The sequence below is a fragment of the Athene cunicularia genome, assembly GCF_003259725.1.
Source record: "Athene cunicularia isolate RWA chromosome 19 unlocalized genomic scaffold, athCun1 chr19_part1, whole genome shotgun sequence".
Classification (NCBI taxonomy): Eukaryota; Metazoa; Chordata; class Aves; order Strigiformes; family Strigidae; genus Athene; species Athene cunicularia.
The window spans coordinates 9,085,547-9,107,244 of record NW_020799124.1 but is presented as its reverse complement, the minus strand read 5'-3'; the positions used below and the strand labels follow the sequence as shown (position 1 = coordinate 9,107,244).

At 44.6% G+C, this 21,698-nt stretch overlaps 1 protein-coding gene across 3 annotated transcripts in view; it reads right to left on the bottom strand.

Annotated features, from left to right (window-relative positions):
- Nucleotides 1-21,698, bottom strand: part of CLIP2 (CAP-Gly domain containing linker protein 2) — a 64,151-nt gene that overhangs the window by 35,430 nt on the left and 7,023 nt on the right. For all 3 annotated transcript variants that reach the window (XM_026861463.1, XM_026861464.1, XM_026861465.1), the window contains exon 2: nt 6,910-7,448. In XM_026861463.1, the coding sequence (XP_026717264.1) occupies nt 6,910-7,448 (539 nt within the window). The remainder of the gene's footprint in view (nt 1-6,909; nt 7,449-21,698) is intronic.

The following is a 21,698-nucleotide window of genomic DNA, read 5'->3' as shown; positions in this document are numbered from 1 at the left end:
CTCAGCTCCGATGCCCTTTTCATGCCTTTGACTAAGGACCACCTTCCTGACCTGGCCTTTCCTCAGCAAAAGATCTCCAATAGTCTCAAGAGACAGTCCTGGGATTGACCTTCACAACAAAATGAATCCAGGAACATTTAACAGGTCAGTATCCCAACCAGTGAGTCAGAAAAGTAATATGCACTCACTGAAGAAGGACATCCACATGCCCTCCCTGCTAACTGTAGTATCACTGACATCATGTTTTACTATGGTTTCCTAATCAAAATGACAAAATTGGATCCAGACCAGTGTTCCAGTGCTGAAAAGACAATGATGCTAATCTTTCCAGACACTGTCTTCATCAGAGCTGCTAATATATCATTTAAACAATTTACTAAATTAGCAACAGGCTGTATCTCAATTTGGCTGCTGCAAGCCAGACTCCCTGCAGCCTGAGTTTGCTCGTTGCCCTGCGTGTCCTCTCTGCTTGTCCCACAGCAGTTTCTTGCTCTCAACAAGAACCTCTTAACAGCTGTCCTCAACCCAGGGCCTACGGGCAATGCACTGCTTGCAATACACTCCAAATAATGCTGAGGAAGAAAAGAATAATAAAGTTGCATCATTGAGGCCAGCCATGGTGTTCCCCACCATGTCACGCATGGCTCAGGGGTCAGCAGTGGCTGCAGATGCCTGCTTGAGCATATCCCCAGGCAGAAACCACTGAGATGATGCGGTGCTATCTGCTTAAGATTCTGATTTCCCCATCGCAGTGTGCTGCTGACCAGAGGTTGAGGAGGGAACAGTAAGTGCCCAAGTGCAGCACACTGACATGGCTCCTCTGCAGGGCTCCCTTGCCCCATGCTGGGTCCTGGCGGGGCCATAAGGAGATACATCATGGGCAAAGGACAGACACAGGACACTTTCTTTACCCTGAGGACCTTCAACTAATTTTAACATGCTGCATATAAACTTACTCTACCCTGTTCCTGCATGATACTAATAAGAAACTGGAGCTCATCTTTACTGGACAAGTGCTGCTTGCTCTGATATGAGCTGTAGCTGCAGATGGTATCCAGCATGCAAACGCAAGCAGCCATCCTTTCCCTTGGGGAAAAAGTGGTTTGTGTTTTTTTTCCCCTTACACTCATCCACCCAGACAAGGAGCCTATTTCCACCCAAGCTGAGAGAGGTAGTAGCTGTGTTTTCCCATCACATGTAATTTAGCTCTTCCAAGCACTGATGACAGAAGATTATTATACAAGACTTGATTTACAGAAGGTGCTTTTTACAGCGGCATGGGGGTGTGGGTCCAGCCATTACATATCCCATGAAATAACAATCTGTAAGTACAATGGGGTAAACGTGCACACCTATGGGAAATGCATGCTATCACTTACTGGGGCTGTGTCCAGCTGACTGCCAGGGACAGCATTCAGCAGGCTAGAGGTAAGGTGGAGAGCTGGCTGGTGGCCAGGTTTGTCTGTAAATGCAACTTAGTGGATGCTGGTGGCAGCCGACAATCAGCAGTTTCATCTGACTACATACTCACTACATCATCTGTGAATGCCAGAACTAGCTTTAAGGGTGAGGGGAGAAGAGAGACAGCCAGGAACTATAGGACAGTCCTTACTACATGAAGTTACATGAATTTTTAGTTTCTTTTAACTCAACCACTTATCTTTGTGCCTTCCCATCCCCACAGCACAAGTCAGCACTGCATGGCGATAAGCGACAACGCTGCTGATGCAAGATGTGTGCACATTTATCTTCCAGGCACCAGTGAGAAAATAACATCCTAGGGATGTAGTGTAAGAGGAAAGCTTAGAATTACAGCATCCCCTCCTGAGCACTCTGATACAAAATCCACCCATGTTAATAATATGGTTTGCTCCACCACAGGCCACTTACAACTCCTATTTAATGACAGATACTACACACAAGGACTGGCCAACACACCAGCCCAAATGAATGCTTAGGAGGGTGTGTGCAAGCACAAAAAGCCTGAAAGGGTTAATGTGGCAGCAGGAGCAGGGTAGGACAGTTGCTTTTGGCTATTTATTTCCACTTAGTTTCATGGCAGTGACAGGGAACACTTGCTCCTGTGACAACTGGAGTCATAGTGTATTTCACACCACACAAGGGCAACAATCTTATACAGCAAGGAAAGAGCTTGGACTAGGAGACCTAGATGTTTTCCTGTCTCTTGAATCCTACAAGTAACTGGAAGACTGGACTTCCCACTGCCCATCACAAACCTCCATAGGGACAGAGATCCATCATACCCAAACTCCCATGCAAGGTCTTGAGCTCTGCTGTACACTACACTCTCCAGTCATGACACAGCAATTGCTGATCTCCTTATGGACTGAGCTGAAAGCAGGCAATGGAATAAAAATACCTTCCCTGAAAATATCACCTTGGTATCCTCCAGAATAGGATCCTTCTCTCTTTACTGCCTGGTTTGCAATAAGGAAGTAAGTCTTGTGATTTCTTTTTTTGGCTGTAAAGCCCATACAAGAGCATCACTGCATCTCTAAGCAAGCTGGAAGAAATCTAATGGTTAACAAGGAAAATGAGGAGCATGAATCCTTCCTTCATAACGCCTCACATGTCTTTGCAGCAGTAAAGCTTCAGTCTCAGGCACCGAAATAGCTCAAAGCGAGCTGGCAGCAGCAGAGCAAGTTGTCTCTGCCCAAGGAGAAGGGCTTAGGCTGCAAATCTCCTCACTGGGGAGCTTCTGATGGAAATGGTTTTTCACTCAGGTGGTTAAAGGCTTTCTGCAGCTTCAGGCTGGCAGAGCAATGGGCTGGGGCATGCAAGGGGGATGCTAAAGAAAAGGATACGGTTAGTTTATTCTTGAGAATTTTTTGTAACCTCTGGCTCCTGGCAAATGACAACACACCACAGGCAAAAACACTTCACAGCATACAGAGGAGAAAATGATTAAAATCACATGCTTGGGGGAAGCCCAGAATCTAATTCCCCCAGCCTAGGCAGCCCACCACTGCAGTCCTGCCCCTCCGTCAGCTGAGGCACCACTCCACTGGAACCTCACTGCTCCTGCTATTCCAGCATCTACTCTGGTTTTGGCCACCTACAAGTTCTAGCAAAATCACAAATCTAGATTCCATCTTAAGGGTATCTAGGGCACATTCCACAGCAATAGAGTCAATCAACCACTGGGACAGAACCTGGCCCTTAGTCTTGTTTATTACTACATTTCAGTACTGAAGATTGCAATCCCAGTTAGGAGACAGAGGATGGCTGAAGGGCAGAATACCTCTATTAAGAGGAATTTTAAATTTTTTTTTTACATTATTCTTTATTTAGACTGACATACAGAGAACAGCCACCTCCTTCCCACCCTTCTTAAGAAAGCAACAACATCCAGGGTGGAATGAGTTCAGCTGCTGAGAAAGCCTCCCCCAAAGCATGTAAAACACATTTTCTTAGGTGAAAAATACAGCAGAGATTCCTCCCAATCAGAAAATGCTCAACTGCTCCACTGCTCTGTTTCCATCTCTTCCTACCCTGCAGAAAGGCAACAAGCCAACCTCACATTAACAGCAGCACTCCAGCAATTATTATACTTTGGGAAGCCCCATTCTTACTAAAGCAAAGGTTAATTGTTCCACATTCATTTATCAGACTTCAAGAGATGAGTTATACAATATTAGGGTGAGTTCTTCATACCTTTAATGCAATTCTGGCATCTCTGGAAAAAAATCTGAGTTAGAAAGTGCCAAAGGCAAATATTATCTAATTCTTCTAATGGAAAGCTTCTAATGGAAAGCTAAAAGTCACTTTTTATAACTGCTAGAGAGTCAGAAAGCATCTCAGAACAAAGTCATTGAAAAGCAAAAATGTCTTCAAGCTATAATGGACTTTAATGAAGTTAAAGAAAACCACAAGCAGGAAATGACCAGAATGCAGAGTAGTCAGGTGTTGGTGTTACAGACCTGGAAGGGACCCCTGCAACCTTGTACTCCATCCACTGAGCAATTAAAAAAAAAAAAGAGTCCTCCCTCACTTGAAAAGCCTTTGGTGGATCCCATCTGCCTAAAAGCCACTGTCAAAAACATAATCTTTCAGGAAAGCATAGACTAGGAGTAATAAAGACAACTAAAACTGTACCAATCTACAGAGGACAAGAGCAAAGATTTACTCAGGGAATTTGAGGCAACTCAGGTTAACCCAGAATTATTGTTTATGTATTCAAACACCAATCACGATTAGCTGACAACTCCATTACTAAAAAAGCCATCTGCCAAGCTAAGCACATGTTACCTAGCGGTAACAGCAAATTATTCCTTCTTGTTGTCATTATCTGTTCTTCTCCTGGACCTCTGCTACTGCTCACAAACAATTCCTGAGGTTTCTGTAAGCCGAGCATTCCTGCTAGAGCCAGTGAGATGCTGAGCTCATTCCAGATTCACTCTTTTGGAGCTGTTTATTACATGAACAAATCATAGTACAAATTTTATCTGATAACATCTGGGGTGGATAAATTAGCAGGCAGGGAGGGAGGGCTTTTAAGGATGCACCTTCACAACCAACCAACCAACACCACCACTACACCCCCAAAACAACTCAACAGAAGCCAAGGGGAGTGATGCTAGCAGTTTATATTGCATGGGTATGCTGAAATCTCAGTCTGTGTGGGCCCCACTGAGGTAAGCAGAGTATTATTAAGTGGACAGACCCCGCCTCAGTAAGCTTACAGTCAGGAGAAGAGAGAGATTAAACAATTAAGTCTGGAGAATGCCATTCCATTGCCTAGCTGGTTCAGAAAGAACAGGGCCAAGTTTACTGTAGATTTTATATTCTGCAGTTTTCACCTTCTATGACTGCTGCTCCTAAAATGGGAAGTTCTCACCTGAGCATTCTCCCCACTCCCTTCAACAGGTAAAGGACAAAATGGGAGAAAACTAAAAAAAAGGAGGATGGATTACCGACATTAATTTTTCCCCATATGTGGTTGCTTTAACACACCAACATGAGCATCAGTGTATGTGTAAACACAGAATGTCTCTGCACCTTCCCCTGCCCACCCCTGCCCCTGGGACCAGCAGGGTCTGCAGCAGCTTTGCTGACAGTAGGGATGGGGAGGGAAGGGAGGCAAACTCTGGTGAAGTCAGAAAGATGACAGATAAGCAACAAACCCTTGAGCAGCTGTCAGCTCCTGCTCCAATAAAGAATGCAATGCACATTTTGGGGAAAATCTGAGAATATAAAACTGTCTCACCTCTACATCTACGTCTACAAGCCCACACATTCACACTAAATTTACCAAGCATCAAATCCAGTGTGCACAAGCAGATCCCATCTTCACTTTTTTCCTCTGAAAATTAACAAACTTTAAATTGTTTTAATTTGTATTTAAATAAAAATGAAAACTAATGAACAATCCAACAGCGTGCAATTTGGTGTGCAAATGCATTGCTAGCCTCAAAAGTGCAGTTGTAATGCCAGAGATGCCTGACATTTGGACACAGCAGATCCTGAAACCCTCAGAGCAGATTGTGCTATGTAAAGTTTTAACTCGGAGGACATGCATGGTCTGTCATAGCTGCTCAGTGCTCCCCAGCCACCTAGGGCTGCTCTAACATGGCCCAGCTGCCCACAGTCCCCACAGGTCTGCAGGGAGCAAAGGAATCAACTCCATCAGCTTAGGTTGCTGCCTGCCCAGGGTTGCTGCTATCACCAGCAGAAAAACCTGCTGTCCAAGGCTGCAAAGGCCTCTGACACCCCTGTGCACACCCTCCTCCTGATTCACATCAGCTGTGAAGCCAAGTTCTACCAAACCCCTGTTATTAACCAGATAAAGTCTGTCTACACTTCCCTGCCACCACTATTGGTATTGGAACCAGATGTCCCAAAAAGGAAACATTCCATAGCCAACTTTAAATGGGAGCCACATTGCCCAGGATGCGCAGAGAATAACCCTCTGCCAGCTGTCATCACTGTTGGTCAGAGTCACCTTTATCTTTTAGATCCAGGGATATTACTGGGAATACAGTCACAAAAGATCTGTGCTGAAACATGTGGCTCTTCCAATATTTGATATCACAGTATGCATCATATACACTAACAAAACTAAACTCTCTTTTACAAAACTGAAAGACTAAATGCAGTTTTTCCATGTTTTCTTCCTTCTCCACCTCCACTGAAAGCACTACTCCTTTGTTAGGACACAGATTGTGACAAGTTTGACAGAAAACTTACATTCTCAGTGCAAGTGTGGCATTTTAGTTTGAAGTCATCAGGTACTATGTTCTAGATAATGAAAACAACAACAGAAATCAGATGTCGAGGACCCATCCATCAGTACAGTGATCTCTCCCAAACTCCTGTCCTTTAATAAAAAGAATTGAAAGTTCCTTTCTGTATAGGAAAGGAGTTGGTGTGATATCCAACATGTAAAATCTGAAGCACCAAAAGAGGAGTGAGCATCTAGGACTGATTCTCGCAAATACTTGCAGATTACGTATGACCACATGCAACAAGACACTGTTGCAAATTCCTCGAAAGCCCTGATACACACATTATAGGGAATATCAGTGGATTAGAAAATAATCATTAATGATTTTTCTTCTATTTCCCTCTCATGTTTGAGTTGCTCTCTCTGACCTCATTCTACTGCTCAGGACTTGTTCCAATACAAGAAACACTCTGGACTATGGTTTTTTGCATCAATGTGAGAGAGAGAGAAACACATCCAGAAGACACAGCATCCCAAATAACAGTGAATGCAGAAGTTCAATGCCTGCTTGGTCCAGGCACCCCCTTCCAAGACCACGCTCTGTCCCACACCTCATCACCAACTCTGTCCTCCTTTTGCCTTGTCCTGAGCCTTGCCAGGAGCACTTAGGGAGGGAACAAATTCTTGTCCTTTGCCTTTCTTGTGGGACCCCACGATCAACTCACCAGCACGCGATCTCCAAGCCGTAAGTCCTTCTCCCCTTTTTTCACAGACCCACTGTCTGAGAGGTTAGATCCAGACTCGTTGCCTGTCTTCATGGCGCTGTTCAGGACGCTCTCCCGCAGGGGGATGACACGAGTGGAGAGAGGTGGCGTGGCCGTCCCCGAGTGCAGCGACAAGTTCTGAGCCGTCAGGGAGTCCACGGAGGGGGCGTCGCTCCCCGAGCCCTCAGCCACCGGCTGCCGCGTCAGCTTGGATGGTCGCGTAAAAATCCCCTGCAGCGGCTGGCATTCAAAGTAACGTACTCCACCGACAGAGCCGTCATTCTTACCCACCGGGTCATCCAGAACGACCCCTGCCCACTGGCCCGGAGCAAACTGCGTCTCCCCAAGATACTGGATCACACCTGGTTTCACTCCATTTACCCAGACACGTTCGCCCACCACAAAGTCTCCCAGGAAATCATCGCCCACCTCGGCAACCTTTGAACCTGACTTCTCGGCGCTGGCGGTGGAGGTGGTACCCTGCTTGTGTAAAGGTGAGCCTGTGAATCAAGGGAAAAGAGGTTTTGGTATGAGGAGAAATCCTAAAAGGCAGCCAAAACACCAGGAAAGGGCATTTACAAAAAGGAAACATCTGGGACAGTTACTTAGGTTGCAGGTTTACACCGGGAGAAGGTTAAAACCTGAGCGACCCCCTTACTTACACATCTTCCTTGGCAGGAAAGCAATCTTGCCCAGAAATCTCCATCTGCTGCCCAGTTTCTGCAGGTCTTTCACACAAGAACGAACCAACCCCATGTCTTCATCCCCCTTTACAATGCTCGTTCACCCCCAGTCCCATCAGCACCAAAGGGGATTTTGCATTAGTGTGAATAAGCTCAAAGGACAGGAGTGGTGTAGTGCTTAAGAATCAAAAGGAGACCAATGCCCTGATGCTTTAAAGAAAGATGCCAAATTCATCCTTTCATCCAAAAATTAAGAAAAAAAAAAAAAAAAAAAAAAAAAAAAAAAAAGAGTGAAGCACTGATGTTTTAGTACCTGGCACTATGAGAACTCCACTTGTTTAGACACAAACAGTCCAAGCATGGAGAGTCCCACCAAGGGCACTAATAGCTCCTGTGGGACCATGCAGCTGCCTTTGCAAATTACTCAGTTTTCCCAGCTGCTGCTATGCCCTTTGCTGGAGCAGAACCCAGCCGCGAGCAGACACCCAGGGTATGCTCCATACAAACAGCATATCTATAAACAGGAAGCATCCACAAACCCAACTGCAGCCTTCCCAGGGCTGACACGTCATGCAATGAACTCAATAAAACTTGCAATAAAGAACAGTTTTATTCCAACATCAGCCTGTCAGACGGAAGCCAGACCTCCAGCAATGCTTCACTGCACTGGGAGAAGGAAAACTGCAGGTGATGCTGGAAATTCACTGTCCCCTCACTCTCCAGCACACCCTTGATCAGCCAAACTCTCTGTAACACACAGAGATGCCCTTAAATATGTGACTGACATCTGAAGAGGAATAAAGGCAACCCAAGCAAACAACTTATCAGTGACACCACTCTTGCTGACCTCTGTGTCAAACTCCTACCACAAACTTCGGGTGTTCAGCCTAGGGCCCAGGGGAAGGAAAGACAAGGACATACGGACTTCATTAAAACTTTGGAAGATTTAAGGGGGAAGTTAAGTAAAGCCCTAAAAGAAACCACACAAGAGACTGAGGAAATAAGGTTGCAAAATAAGATCCAGCAAGTCATATACCATGGACCTTCAGTTATCCTCAGCTCTTGGTAGCATGGAGGTCCCAAGTGTGCTTCTCCCTGGTGTAGGGACTGTGCACATGAGACTTGGTCCCACACAGCCTGCACTCAGTGAAAGCTACCTGGACTCTTAGCCAAACTTTAAGCTGAAATTTCTGAGTGCCACCAACCAGGAGAGCCTAAAGCACACCCAGGAATAAATTTTTATCTGCTACCAGAGAAAGCTGACAGAGAAAAGCCAAACTTGAGCGCTTATCTGCAGTGAACTGTGAAACTTGTTCAGCCTCAGCCATCACTATGGCTCAGCCTGCACCATTTCTACAGCTTTCAGAAGTAATGGGCCTGACAGTTCAGGCTCAGCTCCTAGAAAAACTGAAGAACATAAAAGCTCTCAAACCAAGATACTTCAAAGCTTTGCTAAAGGTCTAATGTCAGGGGAAAGAAAAGAGCACCAGTGCTTCAGCACTCGCATGAAAAATGTACAGTTCCTGCTAAACCAGCTGTGTTAAGAGGGATTAATACTGACACTTTAGTTCTTAGGCTCCTGAGTCAACACTCTTGACAAATCTCTATGGCACAATTGCACCACTTAGGTTGTAGCTCCTGAAAGCCAGCAGTACCTCTGGCTGGTCTGAACCTGATCTGAAGGATAAAGCAGCAGTTAAAACACAATCATACAAACTCCTCTTACGAACAGAATTGACTCCAATCTGCTCAGCTCACTAGGCTTGGTGGGCTGGAGCTGGAACAACTCTTGAGAAAATCAGCCAAACGAGGCATGCACAGGACAACACACAGGGCATGTTCAAGAGGTCCATCCCATGATGGGCACAGGAAGGACAGTGCCATAAATACTGTTCCCAGCTGAAAAGGTTAGTGGCAACCGAGACTGCAGTGCTCTTGGCAGAGCTCAGCCAGCTCCCTGGGAGAAATCTTCTCTTGGCCTTTGGACCCTGCTCTGAAAGTTTCCTCAACCTCACCTGTTATTCATTAACTTTTTTGGGGGGCAAATATTTGACATTCAAGCCCGTGTTACCCTCAGTCTTATAAAAGACAGTACATCAAAGTGTGCTCCATTAGAAGGATGGCATTAAATCCAAGAACCAGTTTCACCTTAAAAACTGAAAAACAAAGACTATAAGGATGGTCAGAGTTTTGTCCTTTAAAATGCACTTTATATAAAAATGAGTGGTAAGGAAACAGGGCTCCATCCACGTGAACCATAAAAACAGTTATAAGCAGAAAATAAGGCCACCATTTTCATTTTAATGCTTAATAGCACAAGATAGTAAAGCAGCCAGATTAGGAACCAGCAAGCTGCATTTTAAAAAGGGGTGGCTACAGGAGTTTATCATCAACATCTGTGGTATGTATCTGTCTCCTTTCATGGGTACGAGGATAAATAAAATTAGAAACACAATTTACATCCTGGTTTCATGCTCCACAGAGTGCCATAACACACAGATCTCGTGTTTGCCACACACATACACAACGCACCACACAGAATACTGAATTCAACTCTGCTGTAGAGGGAACTGTAAGCACAGAAATTTTGGGGGGGGGGGGTCCTGCATCTGTATTCACAAAAGATGAAAGCTGTTTTTCTAGTCCTACTGGAGCCTGAGTTTCAGCACACTAGCAGTCTTTATTATGGCTGTTAGTTAACGATCAAGATACAGGTTGTGTTAGCTCTCTAACACCTCTGCAACACAGCTGGGATAAAGCGAACCCTTCAGCAGTGAAGCTCAAGCAAAGAAAGGCAGGAAAGCTGCCCAAAGCTGAACAAACAACGCAGCAAGATTTAAAACCATGTCTAGACACACTATATTTCACTGCAAGAGCAAACACCTTCAAAAACTGACTTGAACCAGAAAAAAAAAAGTTCATTGGACTCTTCGTACAACATTGTGTTCCCCAAACAGCCAAAACTTGTAGGACTTCATACATTCCATTTGTTTTTAGGTGCCTGTCTGACAGGCAGGGCTACCAAACTACAGTAATTATAGCATCTCAGGGAAGCAATCTAATTACAAGCTCCCAAACAGAGCAGTGCAGTCAGATTATTATTCTTTAGCATGTGGTGAATTATTCAAAAAGATAGGATTTAAGTGAGGAACTGCCAGAAGGTTCACCTTCTTTACTACAGCCATGTTATAGAAACTTGGTGTTTTACATGACCTTAATTACCCACATATAAAATAGTAACTAAGGCACCTTCTACAGTGCAGCTAACAGGCTTTTTGTGCACTGTTTTCAGAAAAGCCATGAGTTACTATGATCAAGCTAAACTCATTCTTCTTGCCTTCAGGTCTGATGGACCCATTAACTAGATGGCCAGACAACATCCAGAATAGTCCAAGTAGACTAAGCTCTGACCCTCCCAGATAGGTATCTAGTCACCAGCCCTTCAGAAAGCAAAAGGCAGCGATGAACAACTTGTCTTCAACCCCATGAGTATCTGAGGATAGCCCAAACCAGAGAGCAGCTGACAGCACTACTCTATGACCTGACATAGGGAAGTATCCACTCTCCAAGCAGCTCTTACAGCTTTGGGGAAAGTCAACCAAGTGTCCAGAATCCCTGCGCTTTCTCCAGCCTACAGGCAAACTAAACTGGTCTATGCCTGCGTCATTTAGATTTGCTGTTTCTGGAAAAGAAAAATCGTCTTGTTCTAGTCAGACTCCCCGATTAAACACCAAGAAGTTCCAAGAAACTCGCTAACAGCAAAGTGAAGGTACAGATTTCAGGTACGAAATCGTGAACAGAGTTACACAAGAGAAGCAAACCCAACAAAATGTAGACTATTTCCTACTCCAACCCTGCTGTTATCTAGTGATGCCAGTCAAGAAGCCACAGGAACTCTTTGCATGTCACTATTCAGCATTTAACTCAGCAGCTCACCTGGAAGCCAGAGATAGGGAAAACTCTTTCTTCCTTGGTCCAGGAGGATATTCCACTGCTGTTCTGCCCAACACAAACCTCGCTTGCAAGACAGGACTGCGGCAGCAGCTCCTCCCTCCCTCCCTCCCTCTCACCAGGACCAGGCTTCAAGACACAACAAGCAGTAAGCAGGCTCTCTTCCACTTGGGCTTTCCAACTTTACAACCCTATTGTGTTCATTAGCCAGCTCATTCTTTTCAATTTAAATGGTCTTCCTGTAGGTCACAGCTTTCAGGGCTGAACAACAACTTATAAATCAAAGTCATACACAGCACCCGCTACATACACATCTTATCCAGCTCTAAATCTCTGTTTTCCCTTTAGCTTTAGTAAAGCCCACACATGATGCATTAATAACCACCATGGCAGACCTGGTGCAGAGGGCCCTTTTTGGAGACTCATCCCACATGTTTTAGGGGCCATCAGTGACAGGGTACCCCACACGGATAAGGCACCAATACTTCAGGAGTCAAATTCCTATCAGCTAAGAGCTGGAAAGGTTAAAGGTTTTAACTGAGGCTTCAGCCTGTTCACATGGCTCTTGTTAACGTGTTAATGAAAGCCACGTATCCAAAATCCCTGCAAGCACAAGGACTGCTGCAAATGTGGGATGGACCCTTCCAGCTCTTGAAAACATCTGCTGTAGGAAGGGGTAAAGAGACAGCTTCATATAGTACAAGGGTAAGAAACCACTCTTCAAGCAAGCTCTGGAAGTTTAAAGTTTTAAAGCAGGAGGAACTGAGCGCTTGCTCTGCTGCATCAGCTGGAAAAACCTTCTTTGCAGGACCCCTGATGAGATGCTCAACCTCATGTTATGTTTAAGTGCCATCCACATCCAGCAAAACCATGCATTCCCTCACTCCCTCCACATCTTTTGACCTCCCACAGTTGCTCATTTCTTATCACCAGGCAATTGAAACAAAAGGGGAAAGGAAACTTGTTTCTAAAGGGGAGAAGGGAAATGAAGAGAAAAATAGTTTAGCATGAGAAGCAGTGCATAGTGAGCATTGCCCATGTATTTCCTACTCCCTGCAGAACCCTTTTGTAATCATACTGCTCCCAAGACACATGCCAGGCACCCCAGCTGCCAAAGGAATCAGAAATGCAACAGCCTGTTGTGTTGCCATGGGAATTAGGAGACAGGCAGTTAATTGATAAAATGGAGGCACATTAGATTTAAAAAGAAAAAAAAGAAAAAGAGATATAGCAGAGTAGCACTTCATGCCAGGAAGAGAGGGAAAAGTGAGAAAACACATGATATTCGCAAGAGTACCCCTAGGAGAGGGCTTCTTCCTTCTCGCTTTTATTTTTCAGAGGTTTTTACCGTCAAATCCCACCACTTCACAAGACAGCCTGACATGCAGCACAGAATTGCCTGTCCACTCCTGGGCTGCGTTCCTTCTCCATGGTAATCAATAAACGTCTCATTCACTAGCCTCCAAGAAAACCTGTACCAGCCAGGCAGAAGTGTCACTGTCACAAGACCTGAAGACACAACATGCTCATGTCACTGGCCCATGCTGTAGATACCACTAACCTCTGCCCAGCTCCTATCTCTCAACGTGCAGCCTTGCATCCAAACTAACTATTCAAAAAAAACTTTGGTACCAGCTCCACTCCCTCCCAGCCTGGGCAGGGCTCCAAGACAGTCCCGTGACCAGGGAACCATAAAGCTTATTTGACAGATTTTGTCAGCGGGAAAGCCCCACTGCTGGCCACAGGGGTGCCAGCTAAAAGGAATAATGATGTTTTTACTGCCACAAGGATTAGGTAAGAGCCTAAGAGGCATTAGAGCAGCCTGGCTCGCTGTTTGGTTCAATGCTCAGGTGATGACATGGGGATGGGGCCACAGCTGGGACGTCAGACACTGCCCCTGTTCAAGCTGCAGCCTGTACTCAGGGCACTGAACACTTGTGGTGAATGATACTTTCCCATTCAACAGACCACCACTCTCTACTACAAGCTGAAGGTATAGAATAGCAGTGAGTTGTCTTTAAAACCAAGTCTCTATCAGCTCCTGGCTGTGTTTGTTACCTATTGCTTCTACATTGCAATTCCTATAAGCTTCTCTGGGTCTGAAATACCATTTAATCTCCAAGCATAACACTACAGAAATTCACTAACCAACGGAGAGCAGAGCTGATTAGAGCTTCCTCTAGAGAGAAGGGAATGAAGGACAGTCCAGAGCATCTGTTGCCAAAGACTCAAGCCTCAGTCCTTATCAACCACAGTAGCTGATCTACCAGGCAAGAGATGAGGAGGTACAGTCTGCTGCACCTCCAGGAGCTGCCACCAGCACAGGCAGGAGATGGGGCTTCGCTTGGCAGCACCAGCTACACAGGCTGACGGGGTCTCCCATGGGAGAAGGGCTGGCTCTGTGATGGTGAGGCCTCACCACATGTTATTTCTAGGTTCCCACACAGGGATTGGAGCTTCTCAGAGCAGCTTGGATTACATAAACATGATGTTGTCGGCAATCAAGTGAAAACCAGCCCACTCTGCCATACCCAAATTTAAATTATCAAGCCCAGCAATGAAGCAGCTGTTTTCTGCAAGATTTATCACAGCCCTTTCAAGCTGCAGGATAAGGCAGAAATAAAGAGGGAAGAGGTGACTTCAAGAGAAAGCAATGCTTTGCAGGTGATAGCCGAATGCCTGGGCAGCACATTGTGGGAGGAAACAGCCCAAGAGATTTATGGCTGACTTGGAAACGACAACTGAAAGCTGTGCAAGTTCAAAGCTGTAAAGTTAAGGCTTAATCTGGCACAGAGACTCTGCATCTGGCACCCTGGAAATCTATTGCCCCTGCTGTTCCCTGGAATAACCCCCATGGCATGGATATTAACACGCAATGCAACTTCAGCATCACTGGCTCTACCTCCTTTGAAGGGAGGAGACATATGTTGAAAGAAACCTGTGATGAGGAGGAAGGAAAAGAGGACAATAAGTAAGGGAGCAAGAATTATGAACGAGCAAGCAAAATCAAATGAGTACCACTGCAAAGTTGCTTTGCATTGAATGCAAGGAGATGCCCATTGAGGCAGATATTTGTCTTCAGAAGGGCAGCTGGGAAGGGCACTGAGCCTCAGACAGACATACTGAACAAAGGTTTTCTTATAAAGGTCTCATTAAAGAGGCTGACTGGTACGAAATCTGCTCTGCCACAGGCGAGACGTGCATTCTTCGTGCCCACTGGAGATGGGAGGGATGGAGGAGCCGGGGGCTTACCAGCTATGCTAGGTCAGATCCAGTGTAATTCTTAAAAGAACAAACAGCAAAGATGTATGTTATGCGTGAGGATTTTAAGTTTTTTTAATAAACAATGGTATTCAACAAAATATGCAAAGCAGATAGGTTTTGGCAGCACAGGGCACTAGAGAGGCAAGTGACTAGTAGAAAATGCACAAGGTTTCTTTCACTGAGGGATAATTAACTCGCAGCATATGGATGGATCTATTAATTTCAAGATTACAGTCTTAATTTTTACATAATTATTATTTTTAAAACCATAAGTATATTCTTTCAGCACTCATGTTTAAATACACTATTCAACATTTTCCAGTCTGAACACAGGACCCATCTATCACACCTCTGGAAGCAGCAGCCTGTTTCCCCAGAAAATAGTGAAAACAAAGATCCCATAATTTTAAGGGTACTTCAGGTATGACAAAAGGAAGAGAGCACCCATGCCTTCCTCCCCAGCTTGTGCCACCCCTGCCTCTAGAAGTAAGTCAGACACATCTGAAAAACTAGGACTATGCTGTAGTAACTCCTGGTGTATTACAGAATAATACAGGCTTCATTCTTCCATAAATAAGTACAATCATTTCAGATAGAGAATATTCCACTTGGAAGCATTATTTGCTTTATTCACTATAGCTTATTCTAACTAGAGGATATAGTTTTCCATTAAAACAAGCACTTAGCTGTAAAGATTTTATGTCCTTCCCCCCCCGCCCCATATCCAAACCAGGTTAACTTACCCAGACCATTGCAACTGCTAAAAGACTTCAGGACAGAAAGGAGAGTTAGAAAGTGAGGTAGCCCAAGAGACAACTCCGAGAGCGAGAACACCAACTGGGGCAGATGCACTTACAGGGATGGCTCCTACCCGGCACGGGGATCTTCCTTCCAGCAGCCAAGCGATGTACCACGTAACACAACTTCCCCTGAATCACCAGTACGCGCTCAGACACGGCCCCAGCCCTCTGGTTGCAAAGCCGTAGTCACACCATATGTTCAGCTTCTTTATCAATCTAGCACAAAGCTAACTTCTTTGAGTCTTTTCTTTTCAACGAAGCACGGAAAAGCTTGGGAACGAGCTCAGTCTAAACCCACCATGTCTGCAAACGCCGGCACATACATATGTGCACAGTTGTCCGTGGTTTCTTAGGCTGTGGGAACTTTTAAGGCACAAGCGTGGTTTTGGGGCTGCTATTACGGAAGTGAAGACAGCTGCTCTCAGTGAGCTGATCCCATGACAAAAAGAAAGAAAAGGAGGCAGACACAGGTCTTTAATGAGACATTTATAAACAATTTCCCAGGCAGAGCACTGGCAATGGCAAAGAGAAAGGAGCAGTCTCAGGACACCTTCTGAACTGGAGAAATTTATCTTGAGTACCAAACATTGTAAAGAGCAGCCAAGCAAACCATAGTGCTTTCTCTCCACCAGAAAAGCAATCAATTCACAGCCTTTTTAAGTGTAGGATTTTTGCTCAGGCATCATTCCCACATAAAACCCACTAAGATAGACTCTGGTGATGTTCCTAACCAGCTACAGCACTAACTAAGAGATGAGCAGCCAAGCAGTACATTGCTCAAGCAGGGGTACACACAAAGGCCATCCACTTGCTCATAAATGATAGAGTTAGCTCACTACCAATAAAATTTAGAAGAGAAGGTACTAATTAAATAGCCTGGCTTGATCCATCAAGAGTGTAATTATTACTCTTATGATCAGACTGGAGCCAGACCAGGGGATCAGCAGCTCCATGAACATCCTGTACAGGGGATGTGATGCAGAAGTTGCTGTGTGCATGTAACTCGGGGTATTTACTCACAGGATATAACATGAGCAGCCATGCACAAGCAGAGTGGCCATACCTCTATAAATCCACAGGAAAGGAAGTTTAAATGGCCAAGAAAGAGCCTAGTTTGACTGTGACTTTGGCATAGACTGCCTTTGAGCACAGTACTTACTCCAGCTATATAATGAGCGTTATAACCCTCTATTACATCCTTACTCAGATGATCTGGTTACCCCATTCAAGTCAGATCAGCTCTACTGTAGCACAGCATTTTGCCTGGCATGAGTGCTGATGAGCCATGCCACTTATACCTGTGCTCCTGCTCCACCCAGGACCAGCAGTACTTCAGAGTCCCGCATGTGCCCAGCTCGAGCTTAAAGCATCCTTTAATTTAAGACAGGGGTGCATTTGTGCAGCTGGAAATTACGAACTCAGGCAGCACATGTTCTGCTGGCACCTGAGAGGTGTTCCCTATGTGAAGGGCTAGACATGGAGCAACAGACCACATCAGTAAGATCTTCCCTATTCTTTCTCTCTTGACTGATAACTCATTTTTACCTGCTGATTCTCAGAAACATTTCCTAGGTACAAGCACAAGCTCTTCTCTGACTTTCCAATACTACTTTGCTCTGCTTCCCTCTGGCAGGAGTTGGGCTAATCTTCACAGTGATTGCTCTTTACAAGAACTCACAGCCTGCAGCCATGAAATGTACTTTCTCATGCCCTGTCTACAGCTAGTCCTGGGAGATAAAGTACAAAAATTTAACACCTGACATCACAATGAAGGAGGATGCTTGGTTAGCTCCTTATCAGCATGCTAAGAGGCTTGTTTCCAGTATAACCAGCTATCCTGGAAGACAGCAGAGTTAAGCCACTGTTTTTTTTTCCCCTTCTCAGCAGAAATATGACAGCAATACAATTATACTATCCCTTCGAATCATCCATCCAACTTGCCTGAAAGGGGGATACTTCAGCGGCCGTCTGCAGCATTCCCAGGATCCCAGGGGAACTATAGGAAAGGTAAAGATCCAACATCTTTTAATAGCTAAACTTGCACACAACCCCAGGGCTGCGCTTGTGCTGGAACACAGCTTCGATTCATTACTTCATCAGCCATTTACTTTTGCAGCCATACATCCATGCGCAGATCACACAGACTATACATCTCCCGCAAAGGTCACACAATAGCCTGATTGTACACAGATCCACACTACGTAGAACACAGAGTTCGTCAGGCTGGTTTTGTTTTGCCTAATCTAATAAAAAGGATATTTGAGAGCAGATTAACATTGAGTCATCTACTTTATTCCAAATAGCCGTCTTGAACAGCTAAGTATCCAATTCAAAAGGCAATGAGCTGTACATAAACAGGAATTATTTGCTGAAAACCCAAAGCAATGATTTGCAGTGAGTAGCTAACTTTTTTTTTTTGAGAAAAAAAAAAGAGATGATTATGATCCAGATCTGACCCCCCCCCAAATATCTGAGCTATGATATGAATGTAGAAACCCATAGCAGGCATCTCAAACCCAACAGCAGTCTCGGTGATCACCAGCAATGACACATTATACGCTTTCCAGGGGTGGTGATGGGTGAAGGGAGAAGCAGTGGTGGTGAAATCCATAACGTGAAGTGAGAGATCAAGGACAAAGCTGTGGAAGTTGCCCAGTTGAGCAGTACAAAAGTCTCAGCACATGGTCCCACAGGCACCTTGACTACCTTTGAGCACACAGTATGCTCCCAATCCCAGTACACCTTACTGGTTTGAAAGACTTGCATGCAAACTATCCCTCTCTCTTATGCAACTTCTTCAGAACTTTATCAGATGATCAGTTTTATGCTTTTATCCTCTGAACACACCTGGCCAGGACAGCAGTCAATCAGTGAGGATGATGTCCCCAAGCCCTTTTTAGATACTTTCTCAAGATCCTTATCTGAAATTTTTTTGCTCTAAGTCTGCATCAAGCCCTTCTAACTTCTGGCAGGTTTCTTTGGGCAAATACCTCCAAATAGAACATCCTGCAATAAGTAATTCTATTAAATAAATTGTACAGCAACACATAAGGCTCCTGTCACCTTCAGGGATGTGAATCCTGAACAACTGTACAGGTTTCAGTGTGAAATAAGACAAGCACACCCCAAGTGCAGGGCTGAGACGCCCTATATGCTCAGTGACCGCAAACCCGCAGTCAAATTACAAATGCACTAACGTTTACAGACACAGCACTTCAGTCAATGAAAAGGACTACATGAAGCAGTGTCAAGAGAGGGAAGCTGCTGCTCCTGGTGCCAGGACCAGGAGGGCAAAAGGACAGAAAAACCTGCTGGCCAGGATAACTGTTCCACTTCCACCTCTGACACACAGGATGACATAGGGCAATACTTAGTTCTCCAAGCTGTCTTGTGTGTGAAACACAGATAATACTGACCTACCTCACAGCTTCACAGGTAGTGATGAAGCATTCGGAGTGTCTAAACAGAGAAGTTTCATATGTGCATAGCGGGCTTATAATTACAGGAAGTGATAAGGACTTGCAGTTTGTGCTTGGTAGGAAGTCATAAAGCAGCCTGGAAGCACTCCTGTGTAATGCTGCCCTGCAAATTAAAGGACCAGCAGTGTGCTAGTTCACACTAATTTCTGAATTTTCAGTTTAGGTTTGTTTTTTAAGATACTCATGGCAAAGTTCATCACTGCCTTCTTCTACAGCCATTTAAAATCCCCATGCACAAATATTTCCTTTCTCACAAAGAAATCTGTAAACAAGACCACGTGAGTAAAGCGTTCTGCTGCATTGTCTAGGCCATCCACGACTCACAGCACACACGTTTACTGTGCTGTAAAACAGCACTGCTGAAACAGTCACATTTTGTAGTAGAGAGGCCATCAACTGTGTTCTGAATGGAGCCGCTTAAATCACAGCCCAATTTTGACAACTCCTTATAAAATAAGGAGTATTACAATACATGGAGTTTTCTTACAGATCTCTCTACTGAAAAAAAAATATTTAAAGGGATATTACTTTCTAGCATCTTTATTTAAAATAGTAAATATCCTACTGAAACAAAATTAAAGAAAAATATATATTCTAAATATTTTAAGGCTTTTTGTGGAGACCAATTCACCTACTTAACTGCTTGCAAGGAGAATGTTCCCGTGCAAGGTCAAGGTGTGATAGTTAAATCCCACCAACAGCCAATACTATGTAACAACAGCCTGATGCCACTGTAATCCTATGGATTCTCATCCTAAATCCATCTATGCCAGAGGGAATCCTTCTTTTGATTTCAATGAATATTGGCTCAGGCCTCTAATGATTAATCTGCTCTTGCAGGATCAGTTCAATTGTTCAAGGCAGAACATGCAGGAGCAGATTCTGCCCAGGAGCTTCACCCTTACTCAAATGGGTGTAACCACAAGTGTACCAATGTTACTGCAGACTTACACCAGCCCATCTGAATGGGATTCGGTTCATTATATTCAAACCACCATAAACTGAACATCTGTGGGAAGCAGATTTTCTTTCTCTGCTGTTCTGCAAGGAACTACAGAGAGAGCAGGAGGGCGTCTGACCTCCATATGCCTTTAGTGTGCACTTGCATCTCATTCTACAATGAGTGCGCTGAATATTAAGGATTAACTATATCAAATCCTTCTAAGAGCATCTAATGATTAAGACAATTAAAATCAGACTCTCAGTTGTCCCTAGATGTCACCTATAAAGCTGATTAAATCAAATTGATTCAATGCTCTTTTATATTGCTTGGAATGCATCAAACCACTTCTCCTTGAGAGAGGAATGCTGACAAAAGTCCTTCCCCTCTTCAAGAGGGGAACCAGAATCAGGGGTGGGGGGAACCACCACCTCCAAAAAGCCCCTAAAAACCCCAATACAAAACATATTTCAGACTGCAGGCTGGCAGACCACATGGCTCATGAAAGGGACATGTAAGCTGAATAGGAGCCCTATGCAAATAGTCAAACAGTTGGTCCACACCCATGCCAGAAAACATTTGGCTTCTGGATACGCCGTGGGGATTAGAAGCAAATATGCAGGGTCTCACGAGAGCATCCGCGTCCATGAGCGAGTGGGTTTGTATAAAGTGATATGACCTACATGCAGGGCACTTCAGTCACCCCACAGTAAGGATGAATAAACACGCTCAAGCTCTAACAACCACTCAGCAAAGCTTCTCGGGTGGTTGGCGCAGTTCCTACACCTCAGCTGTACTGACCATCAGCCGCTATGGTTTCCCTGCCAGCCTCACTTGTCCATTTGAGCTGTACGAGCTGTACATCAATCCTAAATCAGCAAAGCAGCAATTCTCATTTGCAGCTTTTCCTGTGCAGCCCTTGAAAACACACTCTTGTTTTCTTTCAGATATCCGTTAACTTCTCAAACAAATAACTGCCTGTGTGTAGGTGGATACTGTAGCTCTTACTACTAATTGATAGATAATCTGCTGATACTGTAGTAGTCAGAGATATTTGATCTTAAAACATGCTCGTTGGCACTTCATCCTCCCAATTCCCCTAGGAACTGAAGTTGATGTGTACACAGACCCACTGAGATAAAGCAAGACCTAATCAAACTTCAGACACTGATGACGCATTTCCAGGGAGGAATATCCATTCCCGCTTGCAGCATGGCTTTGACTGAGGACAGTGATCAGATGAGAGCTGACAATACCGATTGCTCCATGAGGCCTGAAGCAAAACAACAAAACCAAATGTTTGCTAGAAATAATAGCAGCCTCTGGCCCCACGATGTGGGGCCTTTTCTTTCAATTCACCAGCGCACAACACCCCAAGTTAATACTAATCAAGAACCACAAAGCCTTTGAATAGACAAGAATTAGCTCACTCTGTCTGTGCCAGTCAATCAGCTGCTCTGGACACTACAATCCCATTTCTTTTGTTTCAGGCAAAACAGTAGTTTAGTGTCTTTCATATTTATTTGGGAATGAGAATTAATAGATTGATACAAAACCAGACAGCCTCAGCACTCTTTCTTGCAGCTTTATAAAAAAGCCTGTGTTAAGATCTGACAAACCATCAATGATTACC